This window comes from Varroa jacobsoni, unplaced genomic scaffold (genome assembly GCF_002532875.2).
Source record: "Varroa jacobsoni isolate VJ856 unplaced genomic scaffold, vjacob_1.0 contig00413, whole genome shotgun sequence".
In the NCBI taxonomy this organism is placed as follows: domain Eukaryota; kingdom Metazoa; phylum Arthropoda; class Arachnida; order Mesostigmata; family Varroidae; genus Varroa; species Varroa jacobsoni.
Genome location: NW_019214461.1, coordinates 56,902 through 71,620, shown reverse-complemented (window position 1 = coordinate 71,620; position 14,719 = coordinate 56,902). Strand labels below are relative to the sequence as shown.

Here is a 14,719-nt window from a genome sequence, read left to right as displayed (position 1 = left end):
ATACGCTGCGTATGTCTCAGCGCGTACTCAACAATACAGACGAGTGACTATTTGAGTTGAGTAGGGCTCAGCCAAGGTTTGAATGAAGCAGAAAGCAACTCAAGTTATATTGTCTAGCAAGTGAGTGCCTTTCAAATTCATTCATTTTAGTGGTAAGTCACCTGTTGTCATTTTCTGTATCCTTCTGTGAGGAGCCGTTCAATGTGTTCTGACACTTCCATGAAATAGCGAGACACACAAATGACAAATACGGTTATGTCTGCGACCGAGCGTAAGCCGGTGTTACCGCTAGTCGATGTTCGAATTTCTTGAAGTTTAAACTACTGTGACTCAAATCGTGCGCCTTTGAAATACCTAGTCACTGCTGAACTGACTACATGTCATTTGCATCAACATGCAAGGAAATTTTTTCTATTGCTAATACTGAGTTATGTTTTAGTGTGTCGTACAGGCGTCACTTCTAATAGTTTGTGGTAAGTAATTCTCCGCGACTATCATGGACATAAACACATTTACGCTAAACGAATGATATCAATTCATAAGAATTAGGAATGAAGCACAAGATCGGTTATGTTTACGTGTCCTGCGTAATTGATATAACAGTGTTGTATATCATTGAAAAAAAATATTCCTAATCTTAGATTAAAGCTTTGCCAACATGAACCGTGACTGCAAGTATAATCAGCTGTGCACCACTTAACTATAAAAGTAGCTAAACACTTAACAGCCTTCAAAATGCGCGACAAATCAATGGCTACTCAGATCATTCTCTTATCAACGGTACAAACAACGTTGTAGTGATCCATGCAGCGCTACATACCTAAACACCGCAAATAAGCCAAAACGTGTTACCATAGGCACACAGAAAACACTTGAGCCCAATACGAAGCAACTAGCTAGTGTCATTCGACAATCACTTCGTACCGAAGCCGACCTGTTGCGTAATCTGCGAGAATACATTTTCGAAGGTCTGTGTGACCTGTTAACACAGTGCCGGGTTAGCATTTCAATGCGCCAACTCGTAATATTTGCCTAATGTCGGTAATTACTCAACACCGCGGGGTAGGTTCTATAGAAAACATACATCGTCCGTATCTTGTAGTGAAAAGGCTACGAAGTCTGCGAAACGTTTTCGGAGCGTCAAGAACAAGATAAACGATAAGTGTTTTAGCAGATCTTGTTTAACTAATTACTTAAAAAGGCATACGTATATCTGGTACGACATCCTATGTTTAGAAGTTAAATCCACCGAGAGTACCGCCTGTCACGATAAATGCTAAACGTCAAATTAAGGTAAATAAAAAAAATTGTAAATGAGAAATTGCTTATACATTTTTCGTAGACATTTTTTTTTGTAAAATTTCGTATACTTATTGGCTGCAAATATGAACTTCTAGCTCAGTTACTGATAAAAATTCGTCAATCTCATTGGTCTTCGCATTCGCCTTTGTTTCTGACCGTTATAAATCAAAAATAGCGGCGGAACTGCTAATCGTTTAAGATACTTATTACACTTGTGTTACACAACCTTCTCTTATATACGTCTATGAAGAGAACAGTTGCAACAACAAAGGCAGCATACGAAATTGCTATATCATATATTCATTGTGTCCTATGCAAGCGCTTAGTAACTCGCAAGTCTGCATTGAAGTTAGTGATCCACCCTGCCGTTGCTCAATGTAGCTTTGCCGGTTGATTTGTTAAGCTTTTCTCAATAGATTCTCGCTGAAATTTCTAATAGACTGAGCTTTAATAATTTTCGAAAGCTAAGATTATATTGAATTGTTTAATATATAATAAATCAATTCAAAAAGATTCTCGTTAGGTATACATTAATAAAATGACTTAAAAAGTTTTGTGCAAGGCACGAGAGCAAGTGAAGGTTTACAGATTAATCACTGGTTATTAATTGATATTTAATCACATGCTTATTTCAGTATAAATACACAACAGCGACAATGTTGACTTTTTGGATACCTCCATTCCTTTTAGTGGGAATTGTAGCGTTAGAAGATCGGCATCAGTTGCCGAATGCGGCGTCTGGTGAATTGTTTTCTGAAGAGCTGCTTATTAAATCATTACCATCCGGTCATGTCTACGCTCAGTTCTGCTTTTCAACATCGCTACACAATCCCGCAGAGCCGCTAAACTTTTACAGGTTAGCAAAATTAGATAGCCTATGCTGCAGTGCCACTTAAAGCTTATAGATCAATTGCACTTTGCAAACTTAAATACGTATTATTATTATTCGTATAATATTATGTATCCTGACGCATCATCGGCCGCTGTTCTTGCAGCAATTCGTCTCTAATTTTGCCATTCGCGTCTTGTGCGACCTAAATCAATGGAGTGACACCCAGCTTGCCTCTTAATTGAATGTGTCGCGACAACAGCCTAATTGTGAGCTTGATATTGCCTGATGTTGAGCAGAGTCGGCATTATCTTTTTGAGTGCATCGACATGCAGCGCCTAACAACCATATCAACACATTTTTTTGGAATTTTTTCCTCTCGACGTCCTGTGTCGTCTTTTTCTGCTAAAGAAGAGGGCAGATACTTTAGTGAACTGTGGCTGAATTCAGCAGTAGATTCAGTCCTAAGGATCGTTCCGATGTCATGTTTATTGTTCTTGAATTATAATCGAAACTACGCTAAATTTGACGAAATGCCTGCTACTCAATATATCAGATTTCGATTACGATTTATTGCCAAAAAAAGTCATTCGTCGAGACAGTTTTATAAATAAAAAAACTATTCCACAAATTATCAGGCATGGGTATCATTTACATGGGTCGTAATTGATTGAGCTATAGATCAGACAAGACTGAACAACTAACGTATCCTGCTTTGACGTTTCTTTCACAGGCTATTCCCGATGACTGTTGGCGAACTGCTACAGGCTAATGCAGTGGATGAATTCCATCTTTCTCTCACCCAAGGCAAATGGTGCGTAAATAAGATAAAGATGTTTCGCACGTCCTTGCAAGTACATATCCCGCGAGCGCAAATTCCTTCGCGTGTGTCAGTCTTACTGATTGTAGTCTAGGCAGCAGTTTTTAACAACAGATTTACTTTCGAATTTAGTAGAAAGCGCATGGAATGTGCAATTGATTATGGGTGTAAGATGACTCTGATTCCAAAACCATTATTGCACATGGATTTACTCTGCCCACTTCAAACTACAGACCGTGAAATATTGTTAAAACAGCTTAAATTAGTTGCCGTGTATATGTGGATAATTCGAGTCAATGTTTTACGTATTTCATATGCGTTGAGGAGTAACTATTCTTTTTACGAAAATTGGTATAATAATAATTTTATAGTATCGGTCTATCTATGGGATAGGGCTAAAGTAGGAAACAGCAATGTTCGTTTCTTACAAATGCAAAAATATGCATTTAGCAACGTGCCCCATTGCAAATCCCGAAATGACTTCCTAAAAATAGTTTCGACGTAAGAATCCTTATTTGCGACAGGCTCGTCCCACTGTCAGCGGTGAAATGACTTACATTTTACTTGCATGTAGGTCACATGAAAATTGGGGCTATCCGGTCAAGGATCGTCCAGCTGGAGCACTGCTATGGGCGTGGTTCAAAGAGAATCCAGAAGAAAATTGGAAGAAATTCGCTGCTGCACTTGGTATGATTGCACTATATCTGCGCGGAATCTCGTTCGAAACTATAAACCCGTAAAGTAGAAAAACTGACGTAGACATCAGTTAGTATTGCTGAATATTAAGATGTACGTATTAAATTAAGCACGCAATTTTATCAATGCAACGAGGCCCAAATAAAGAAAAAGTGATAGTCTTTTGTTAGTGCTACGGTAACATAACATGTGCTAATATGTAGGATTTCAAATCAGGAATAGCGCCTTTATTGGCTCAAATTTAGAAAAATGTTATAAAGCAACGAGACTGTAGATCATACCCTAACTATTCGTTTTATAAAAAACTTATAGGTGGCATTACTTGTTCATCGCTGAATTTTATTGACGACACCATCACGGCTATTCCGAAATACGTATTTCGTCCGGAGGGGCACCTGAACTCAGTGAATGCCACCAACTTACGACTAGCCCTCCTACCTGGTGAAGCAGTTTGCACTGAGAATCTTACGCCCTGGCTCAAACTTTTACCTTGTTCTAATGCCGGTTAGTATGCATACCAACATTATATGATGTTAATATATGCTGTTAAGTCTTTTTTAGCTGCGACATATACAGTTAAATTTCTTCATTTACATGTGTTGTAGAGTTTACGTGTAGGTGAACTGTTTTTGGGATAAAAGCTAAAGTTTTTTTAAGAGCTGAAGTATCAAATTATATCCGTTTAGACTCATATGAGATACGACATGAGCTCTGCTTTGCACTCACTGTGCATATATATATATATATATATGCATACATTTATGCATGCATTCACTGGAACAACTGAAGCAAGAGTCAATGATTAGCTATAAATATCCTGTAGGCGTACATATGCATATGCTGTTTAACTAATTATTCATTTATTATACAATTATTTAAAACAGGCTTGTCGCAGCTTTTAAAGGCCACGTCGGTCTTTTCTTCACACTTTATCTCAATCGGGATGGACGTCAAGAAAACATGCTTGGACAATTCATGCTCACACGTTAGTTTGCTATGAATTACAGTTCTGAGATCTTACTGGAAGTACCATGTATAGCACATGGATAAGCATATGATGCAATTTGTATAGTCTTTTTTCCGTTTGTTTAATTTCTATTACGAGTGACAAAAGTCAGTTGACAAAAAAAAAATACAATCTTGATCTAAAAGTTCACTTATCGCAAAGTGTTTGCGAGGAAATTATTACATATTACTTTAATATATGTGTTTAGTGACAGTCTCATGTATGTTTTCGTAAAATGTTTCCAGACTCGACTTCTACTGCAACAGTATGTCACTGTTGTGATGGACCCTACATTCGGCCCTCGACGACAAGATTGGAACTTTATGATTTTATTTGGTAAGACGATATCAGCGGTTTGCCCCCTTGCCAGCAAGAGCTCGGTTTTAGTAGATTTGACGCCAAATGGGGTGAGTGCTGCAATGACTCTAAGTCCCGAGCCGCACAGACTAGAAAAGGCCGACAGCGATCGTGAATTTGCCATTTACGACATCAAGAGGCTTTTGCAAGACCATGGTCATGCCAACATATATGCTAAATTTGCAAAAAACCACATGTATTGGACGATTAAGCCTCCACCAATTACCGTTAATCGCTACTTGCAAGGTAAGTGCTTTTGACGATTCCCATGGAAGTTCGTTGTATTTTCCCGCTGTCAAACGATTATTCGTTTGTATCAAAGGGCATTCAAAATCAATGCGTTTTCTGAATTTTAATATTTCAAACCTGTCTGCTTGTCCTTTTTTGTAGAAAGGCAAGATGATCATTTCTTATCTAATGTATGCAGCACAAATCATTTATAATTTACTTATCTTGTTTTGGTCTTTTTGTGCTCAGGATATGGACTTGATCAAGGTGGAATTCGTGCAATCATCAAAAATAACCACTACACTTTCTTTAACGTCACTTATTTAGAAATTATTCCTTGGTAAGTAAAATCTTTGCAAACCAGAGGGGCTCTCAAAACAATATCGTGCAAGTCTAAATTTCTACAATGAATACCAAAGCTAATGGAGTTAACTCTAAACCAATAAAACTTTTTCAAACCGTTTCAGACATTCTGAACACATTTGTCTCCACACATTTTCCGCTGAAAAACAGAGAAAAGTATTTAAATATGTACACGTTTATATAATATACAGAGTATAAGTAGAGCAATAAAATCTAATAGTATTGCGGGACTCAGCACCAATGACAGTCAAAAAACAAAATAAAAAATATTACTGTAAAGAAGTTCTGCAGCACCAACGGTATCATAACATGCACGTGCTATACAGACGACTTTTGACAACTTATCTGCTATCCGCAGTACTGAGTACTTCTAATACTTCAAAGGTTTGTGGCAGGCGTATCAACTGCACTTATACGGTAGAACGTTTACGTCAATATGTTATTGGTATTTGTTGTAACAAGAAAAGCTATGTACACTGCTATTAAATGAAACAGAGCGAAATCGCCTTAACATCGTTCCAAATTTTTCCAAAGATCGTTACTACAGCTACAATGAGATTCATCGTTAACAGCCTATGCTGCGGTAGAGCTTACGGCGGCTTACTCTAAGCAGTTTGCGTGACGCTGCGGTGCTAACTTATTTGTTTGCTAAACTTAACGAGACACTAGGTGTCTGGGTTCGAAACTAGACGTAGAAACGTTTCGTTTCTCACGTAGAGCCAGCCATTTAAAGTAATTCTTAAATATAGTACCGAACGTAAAACTCGAAACACTAGGTTAAAAACAACCATAGGTTCAAACCGTTTCGTGCTAGGAGTCAGCCATCTAAAGCGGTATCTTATAGCAGTGCCGGTGGTGAAACTCGAAGTACAGACGCACCATCATAGTACGTCCCCACAGCGGAAATACTGTTTTCCAGCGTCGTTGTCGGAGTAGTGTACGGGACAAACGTACTCCGTACGGAACTCCGAGAGTCATGTTTTTTGTTTATGTCAACGATTAGACCCTATGCAGTTATTTCGCGCGGGCAACGAAGCCCGCGGTTGTTTGAGCTACCTTGCGTTTAGAATAGTGCTGTGTAATCGACAAGGTTTACCTTGAAAATTTAAAAATGCGGCCTGCTGCGGCCCCGGTGAATATCGAAGACGAAAACAGATCGTCTCTATATATCGACGCTGCCAATGACCCGACTAAGCTATCCGATAAATTAGAGGTAGTGGGCGAGAACCGTAAACCATTGCCACAGCTTCCCTCGGCAATCGCAGCAAAGCAGAAGGAGCAGCATCGAGCTCTCGCTATTGGCCAACATTCAACATCTGCCAAATATCAAAAACCATTTTTTATCATGAGGAAGGCTATTGAAAAGTCAACACCTAGAAAGGGGTTCAGTCCAGGTAAAATAAATAATAATGCATTTTGTAGTGGCGATAAGTTGTCTAGCAGAAATCAAAACTACAATGCGCATATCTTGAAGGAATCCGTAACGGCATGTAAAAATAAAAGAGCCCCTCCTATGTGCAGCTTTAAAGACTTTTCTAAACTTCTGACGAGTCAGAGTAGGACGGAAGTTGAATCAACAGGCTGGGCGAAAAACGATAGAGTTAAGGCTAAACATAGAGAAGGTCACATCCAAGCAATGCATAACGGACAACAAATAGGAGGGAATGAAGAATACGGTGTTGTTACAAAGTCGCCGGTAAGAACTCAAATATTTGGTGGAAAAGCGGAGTCTATTCCTATACCTTGTGATACTAAAACAGCAGCAGGCGCATCGCAGAGCTTTCTAAAGGAATCTGTTTCCAAAAATCATGCTAACAACCTTTCTAAGGGCACCACCAATAGTCCTTATAAATATGCGACTGAAAATAAAGTCGTCGCTGATTCAGAGAAGTTATTAAAGAACGATCATATTGGGGATAAACGTACGCTTTGTCAAGTTCAAATGAAATCTAAATCCGGTCAAGTTCAAACGAAATCTAAATCAGATCAAGTTCAAACGAAATCTAAATCAGATCAAGTTCAGACGGAAGCTAAATCAGATCAAGTTCAGGCAAAGGCTAAATCGGATGAAGTTCAGGCCAAGGCAAAATCAGGTCAAGGGCAGGTGAAAGTTAAATCAGGTCTATGTGAGAACAATGTTAAATTAGACCAGGATGAGAAGAAAGTTCATTTAGGAGAAGCTGAAATAAAGGTTTTAGAAAAAATTGGGAAGTCAACAAAACCAGGTCAAACTAAAAGTTTGTCCGAGAAAATAGATATATCTAACTTTGTGAGGAAGGATTTCGAGAAGGACACGGAATCGAGAACTAATCAGGGAGAAGAACAAGAGGGTAGTAAGCTAGAGATGATTATAGATCAACCGAAAAAAGCGTCGGCAGGCCCCACCAAACCGGTGGATGAAGACGAGCCCTTAAAAATGTCAGATGACTACAACTCTAGGCTGGAGTCGAAAGATCCTTGTGTAAAACAGGTCGAGCTGACCGACGAGCACAAACCTGATCTTGAGAAGCTGGTGGCAACAATGCCCACCAGTGAGACGAAGCCGGACGAAGTGGTGGAGGACACAACGGATGTGATACCACTATCGGCACCTGAGCCAGCCAAAAAACTAAAAGTGGCCCCGGTACCTAAATGTAAACCTGTTATTAAAGAGAAAAAAGGTATAAAGCAGCCGAAACGTGGGAAGGGCGTATCAAAATTTCCGCCGAAAAGCAAAAAGCCACAGGCTAGCTCTACAAATACGATATGTTGTAATATATTCTAAAATGGTTTGCTTGATGGTTAAAAAGACTTAAACCGTTTCCCGGCTACGAGTAACGGTACTTCCTTTAGTCAACCCATTGCTCCTAAAGGGAAGTGACTGAGCTCTATTACGGTGATAACAACAAGGAAATCTCTTTCATTAGCATATCACATTGCATGTGTTTTTATAATCTGTGATATCTTCGTATACGTATGTTTAATAATAAAAAATAACAATAACGCTTACGTGACACATGTTGCCGATAATCACCAATTTTATTAAAAGGTACAGGAAGAAAAATGTTATAGTAATATATTTCCCATAGAAAAGACCAACTTGATCTGGTAGCAAAATTCGAACCTCATAATCATATGGAAAAATAGAAATATATTTCCAAGGTGCTAAAACATCATAGTACATTATTATTGCTACGTTTGACTGAATAGCTTCGTGAGGCGAGCTTGCGCATTTACCATTTACAGTTTGCTATACGCTTCATACGTTGTTTCCACTTCCTGGCGAACGCAAACACGAACGCAAAATGACAGAAAACCTTGCAAACAAATAACTATCCTAAAAAGTTTTCATAATTTGTTTCAACATATCGCTTCATAATTCAATTTGTATGGAAAACAAAATGCACAGTTACAACCTGCTCATACCAAACTTGGCTTAGCCATCAACTTGGCTTAGTTTATGTATATTCTGAGTAATTATTATTCGACGGTCGTAGCGGATAAACCAATTTTGTCTAGATTCGAAATCCGGTTTATGCCCATATCAAGGAACTGGATATATTTGTACACGAAACTGTTTGCAATTGAAATTATTTTGGGTCCGTATTATCATTTTACACATATTGCACAACAATACATCAAGAGGTGAATCACTTCGCCAATTCGTCTTTGCAATATTGCTATGGTGCATATGGTGACGTATTGCGTTTGCGAACTCAAACTCACGTTTTGTTTTGATTTTTTGTGTCATTTTTAGGTACCTGAGAGTATACGTCCATACGTTGACGGTCACGTCAAATACGAAGCGAATTTACCCTAATCGCATAGTGTTCCAACCCGCATTGGATCGGTATGTGGTCACACACGAAACACGATAATCATTTTCCAAATGGATTCTCACGTTGACGTTCATGATATCATCTCTGTTTGATCACAGCTGGTTATTAATTATGTTAGGTGAAATGGTTCAGAGTGATTTTTTAGTTCACCAACTTTTCTTTACAGAGAAAAACCCTACCATCTTGAGATCGGGTTGACACTTGAACCATACTCGCGTGTGGAAGTTTTCTTCGCGTTTGAGCGCGCTTTCCTTGTCTGGACTGAATACCCTCCTGATCCGCATTTGGGTTTTTACATAGGAGCTGCTTCACTTACCACTAGGGTGCCCTCCCAGGGCTTGGCAAACTTCACTGGAGATTTGTCCGCTTCAGAGAATCTCGAGTTAGCCTTATTGCATCGTGGCGACAAAACACGATATCTCGTTCTTTTCACTGAGATTCTTTTAGTAACACTACCAACGCCAGACTTCAGCATGCCTTATAACGTTATCTGCTTCGTGTGTACAGCACTTGCTTTAGCCTTCGGCCCTATCCATAACATTACGACGAAGAATCTTGTCTTGCAAGACAAAACGCAAAAAAAGGGCTTTATATACAAGATTTTGCAAAAACTTAAGGGAGTATCAACAAGAAAGGCTAAGAAGGAGTAGTTAGATTATATACATGTTCATCTACATTTATTCAATAACAATTTATTCAGATCTTGAGATTTCGTAGGTGTGCGGATCTGGATGGTTGATTGCTTCTCGACAGTGCGAGGGTTAATGATTGTATAGCTGAGTGACTGGCGGCACAAGTTTTTCCCCACCAGTCAGTGTACCATATAAAAGAGCTAACACTGAGCGTAAATATGTAAAAACGCTTAATTTGTACATGTAGCATTGTAGAAACTGATCCACTGAAGCTACGTCGTATATGAATATATAATGTAATTTAATATAAAGTGACGAACACGGATACACATAAATATATATATATATATATATATAAATATATATATACACGGTATGTACCGCCGTAGTAGAAGCTAAACCAGAAATCAGAATTATTTAGTATTTAGTGTAAGTACTGAGTAGTAACGCTAAACATTTGGATAATGGATATCAGTTATTGGTGATATTGGCAGATGGCTTGTTTTGTGATGATATCTCGTTAGGTATTTCACGGATGATGTAATTCATTACTTTGCTAGAAAGAAATGGTAAATAAATTTGCAAAACAGCGGCTCATAAAATGTAAAACCGCTTAGCTTTTTACTTCGCGCATTGGATAGTTAAGCAACATATAACAATTAAGCAAGCGGCAGCATGTATAAAATGTTAATATTTAGAATTCAAATAAAGTCATTTACTTCATTGAGTTCATCATTCACTGTAATTTTTCCTCCATTAACTTTTGCAACAAAAGGTTCTACTAAAGAGTGATACCACTGAAAACTCTGAACTAAGATGATCTGGAACTCTGTTTTGACAAATAGTCGCAAGAAAATACGTTACCGTATCGTCGGCTAGCTGGGCGTGTTTTCGCGTGCAGAATTTTGGCTGGCACATTACTTAATCGGCAATACGAAAACAGTATTCATCAATTTAACGACCACCGTCGTGAACAAAGAATCGTCTAAAGCAACGCATAAACGGTGGTACTGGACGTAAAACTCGAAACATTCAAATTAAAGGACTGAGAAAAAATCAAGTAGCACGAACCGTTAACAATCCACGATTAGAAGAAACATCCAATGGGAAGACTAAATTTACTTCATTATTGATTGGTAAAATCGATAACGATGTAGTGTTTCCCTCTAAAATCTCCTTTATTAATTGGTGGTTAGCCATGTCAGGTAAGAAAAGATGTGAAGAATATGTTTCTTTTATGTAACATATGCAAATGGAAAAAAATATGGTAGAATGAAGTCTTTACATTTTGAACGTTAAAATAAGGACAATATAGGTTATTGATTAAACAGGCAGTATTTACATGTATTGCTCGTAATCGACAAGTACGAGAAAGTCTTCTTTAATATTATGTCGGTGTGTTTATCTAATCTGAATAAGAAAAAAACAAGGCTCAGTACTTTTTCTCAAAAAATTTTTGAAGTTCGAAAATTTTATACATAGAGTATATCTCCTTTTCGGTTCAATAAACAATATTTAATTTCGCTATCAAGCAGTAAAGGGAAAGAAAGTTATAAACGTGGAGCAAAGCTCAACTTTTCTGATATTGGGTGTTCAACATACACTCAGAGGAGATCAGATTTGCTTGTTTAAAACCTAGTTCTATACGCAAAAAAAGGAAAATACTATAAACATTTTTTTGGCATTCGCCGACTGAGACTTCTTTCACGAACGCATCCACTCGATGTTAAGACCATTTACTTTAGCCGAAACTTTACTTCAAAACCTGAATCAATTGCCGGTAATTTTTAGAAACATTTCTGCTAGTGAAGAATCGTGCGACCTAAAAAAGGTTCGATAAAGTCTTATTCTAATAAGTCAGATACAACAAATTTTGTACTGACAGTCTGTCAAGGATCTATCATAGACAAGGGTTAAGACACAGGCCAGTAAGTTCAAAAGTTGCAAAAAGGCTTAGTGATTTAAAAAATTTGATAGTCATTGATGATTATCTGGCAAATTTAATCAGAGATAAATAGCCTTATTTTCAAAATAGCCTTTTATTTTTACATTTAAGATTAAAAATCTGTTTTCAACCCATGGCGGTTTTTTTCGGTATGATCACGGAAGATTTAAAATCTCCCGCTTTGCCTCGCTTAAACCTTCTTCGTACTTTTATGAACGCTCATAGAAACTTTCAACCATAGAAACTTTCTGGGGGTTTGTTCGATTTGTAGATTTTGATATCGATTATGCTCGAAAACAGTTAAGTAGTTTTCTATAGAAAAATACAATATTCCGCGGTTATTAAAATGAACACGTTGAATTTGTAATAGACAAAAGTTTTGAAAATTTGGCTCTACTCTCGTTCGTTACACCTGGCGTTCTTGAGTGTTTCAAATGTAATTTCAATAAAATAGGATACTTCGAAATATATATATAGAAGCTTTTTAGGCGAATATAGGGCAGCAGCGGTTTACGAACGTTAGTTGTTCAGCTAAAAAACGGATTTGGCTTTCGCGAATATTCCCAACAATAGGCTACAGTTGTTGTAGTGGGTGTGTAATCACGCGGAGTTCAATAGAGTGTCCCCAGTGCTTCAAAGCGTAAAAAACATAGAAGAATTGAAAACTTCATCTAATTTATTGTGGTATTTAGGTCACTACCTTGAGGGTTAGTTTGGCATTACTTTAGTTTAAAAAAACTTGTGCAAGTAAATGAGTGTCATTGTATGTTTTCTGGTGTTTTAGGTGGTGAGCAGTTCTATAAATTAAACAACGAGGAAGTACGGCTGCTAAGTAAAAGAACATAAATTTTAAGAATACGAAAGGGATTATAAATACTAAGCATACGAAGCGTAAGGAGTCGTTGTTTTGCGTATACGCGCGACGCACGCGCCTCGTGTATCAGTAATATATCAAGCAGAGCTGATATTATATCGCCGTCATGCAGAGGACAGAAGCTGTTAAAGGCCTCGAAGCACTTCGTACAAAGCTGAGTGAAAGAACAAAAGACACAGCTGCATTTGTTTATTTCGTTGGAGATCGGGACTCTGAGACCCAGATAAGCTGGTGTCCGGACTGCGCTGCTTGTGAGTAGAATCAGTACACAATATTCTTTATTGTAATCTTAAATAAAGTGTTTGTATCTTGTCGTTTATTATAAATGCTTGTATGTTGCCATTTACTATACATGCTTGTATGTTATCGTTTATTATACTGAAAAAAGCTCTGCTTCCGTAAAGCAAAGATGTTTACATTAAAATGTAATATCGTTTCTTGCTATGATGTTTTAGCGGATCCCGTGATAGAAGACGCAGTAAAGTCAGCTAAGCCGAAAGCCACAGCAACTTTTATCACATGTGAGGTTGGCGACAAGTTATTGTAAGTATCCGTTTATTATATTCTAAAAATATGTCGTATTCTAAAAATCTCTCATATGTATGTGGTCATTTGTCAATTTTTCTTCACCACGTATTCATGTCGTCATTTAGCGTTTCAGCTGGAATTTTTTCACCACGTATTTATATCGTCATTTGTCGTCTCAGCTGGACTTTTTCCTTCATCGCGTGTTTATGTCGTCATATGTCGTTTTAGCTGTAATTTTTTTTCAGCAAGTATTTATGTCGTCATTTATGTAAGATTACATAGTGGTCATATCGTATGCACTAATGTCGTTACAGCTGGAAAGATGAGACCAACGACTTCCGCACCTCAGAGGACCTAAAACTGACATCTATTCCCACCCTCCTACGTTTTGGAACTGTAGGCGCTTCTTCCGATTAAGCTACATAATCGTACTTTTCTAACATATCAGCTACATAATCATAAGTGCCGATCACACATTCTGCTTAAATGTATACTCTACAGTATACAACAACCAAAAATAACCGGCCGTTTTGGGTTCTCCTCTCTTTCTAGGACAAGAGACTAGATGACAGTGGGTGCAAGGATGCTGCTAAGGTGAAGGCATTTCTCGAGGAATAATTTCCGGGTGCAAAGATTTCTTGAACTTTTGATAAAGTATGCAAAGGAAATAGGTTATCAAGCGGATGCCTGCATATCCGCGTTTTCGTACTTCTGCGTTTTCGTATATTTTGCATTTTTGTAATTCTGCGTTTTTATCCTAAGGCAGTCGAATTGGAATAAGATGGAGAATAAGGACATTACCAATCGGCTACACCACACTACCAATAAATAAAAGAATAAGAACTTGATTCAATGGCTTATTTTTATTTCGTTGCTTTATGCTTCTGGGTCAATTTGTAACGCGATACGGCGATAGGATATTACGCGATTCCCTTTCACTTTCGCCAGACATAGTATCACTTCCTATAGCTGCCATTATTGCGTAGCATTTTTTTAAATTGGGCACATGGTTTTTTTTGTGGCAATTCATGTGCTTTTAACGTTTTTTAACACTGCGTGCCAAGCTTGAATAAAAGGCCTTCCAATAATATTCCCTACTGGTAAATCTCAACTTTGATGACATCAACGCCGATCCAACACGACTATTTACAGCTTATTAGCTAGCTAATTGGCAAAAATGGCTTATATTTCTTCGATAGTCCAATGGAACCATTCTTTTCCTGGCCTACAACAAAATTCCTGAACACACTATCCAGTGGTGGAATCTGTGCCAGGCTACCTTATATATGATGCCCCAGAAATCATTATGAAAAATAGGTTC

At 37.9% G+C, this 14,719-nt stretch overlaps 2 protein-coding genes across 7 annotated transcripts; both read left to right on the top strand.

Moving 5' to 3' along the window:
• Positions 1 to 25: 25 nt before the first annotated feature.
• PIG-T (phosphatidylinositol glycan anchor biosynthesis class T) lies at positions 26 to 10,786 on the top strand. 2 transcript variants are annotated; one of them, XM_022851814.2, is made up of 10 exons: positions 26 to 120; positions 1,938 to 2,158; positions 2,865 to 2,945; positions 3,526 to 3,638; positions 3,960 to 4,151; positions 4,532 to 4,632; positions 4,899 to 5,256; positions 5,488 to 5,578; positions 9,338 to 9,430; positions 9,586 to 10,786. In XM_022851814.2, exons 2-10 carry the CDS (start codon positions 1,959 to 1,961, stop codon positions 10,067 to 10,069), a joined length of 1,713 nt encoding a protein of 570 aa, XP_022707549.1. In that variant the 5' UTR covers positions 26 to 120; positions 1,938 to 1,958; the 3' UTR covers positions 10,070 to 10,786. The 2 variants fall into 2 exon arrangements, with proteins under 2 accessions (XP_022707549.1, XP_022707548.1); XM_022851813.2 differs by lacking the exon at positions 26 to 120 and adding an exon at positions 251 to 473.
• Positions 10,787 to 12,193: 1,407 nt separating this feature from the next.
• On the top strand, positions 12,194 to 14,246 carry LOC111271176 (thioredoxin domain-containing protein 17). 5 transcript variants are annotated; one of them, XM_086972818.1, is made up of 5 exons: positions 12,194 to 12,295; positions 12,781 to 13,121; positions 13,326 to 13,413; positions 13,713 to 13,794; positions 13,951 to 14,246. In XM_086972818.1, the coding sequence occupies exons 2-5, from the start codon at positions 12,977 to 12,979 to the stop codon at positions 14,014 to 14,016; spliced, it is 381 nt and encodes a 126-aa protein (XP_086828944.1). In that variant the 5' UTR covers positions 12,194 to 12,295; positions 12,781 to 12,976; the 3' UTR covers positions 14,017 to 14,246. The 5 variants fall into 5 exon arrangements, with proteins under 5 accessions (XP_086828944.1, XP_086828945.1, XP_022707534.2 ...); XM_086972819.1 differs by lacking the exon at positions 12,194 to 12,295 and adding an exon at positions 12,312 to 12,432; XM_022851799.2 differs by lacking the exon at positions 12,194 to 12,295 and adding an exon at positions 12,470 to 12,588.
• Positions 14,247 to 14,719: the final 473 nt, after the last annotated feature.

Coding starts and splice junctions, on each gene's coding strand:
- PIG-T (XM_022851814.2), top strand. CDS start 1,959: ATGTTGACTTTTTGGATACCTCCATTCCTTTTAGTGGGAATTGTAGCG. Junction 3,639..3,959: donor GAAATTCGCTGCTGCACTTG/GTATGATTGCAC, acceptor AAAAACTTATAG/GTGGCATTACTTGTTCATCG. Junction 4,633..4,898: donor TGGACAATTCATGCTCACAC/GTTAGTTTGCTA, acceptor AAATGTTTCCAG/ACTCGACTTCTACTGCAACA.
- LOC111271176 (XM_086972818.1), top strand. CDS start 12,977: ATGCAGAGGACAGAAGCTGTTAAAGGCCTCGAAGCACTTCGTACAAAG. Junction 13,414..13,712: donor GAGGTTGGCGACAAGTTATT/GTAAGTATCCGT, acceptor ATGTCGTTACAG/CTGGAAAGATGAGACCAACG. Junction 13,795..13,950: donor CCCTCCTACGTTTTGGAACT/GTAGGCGCTTCT, acceptor CTCTCTTTCTAG/GACAAGAGACTAGATGACAG.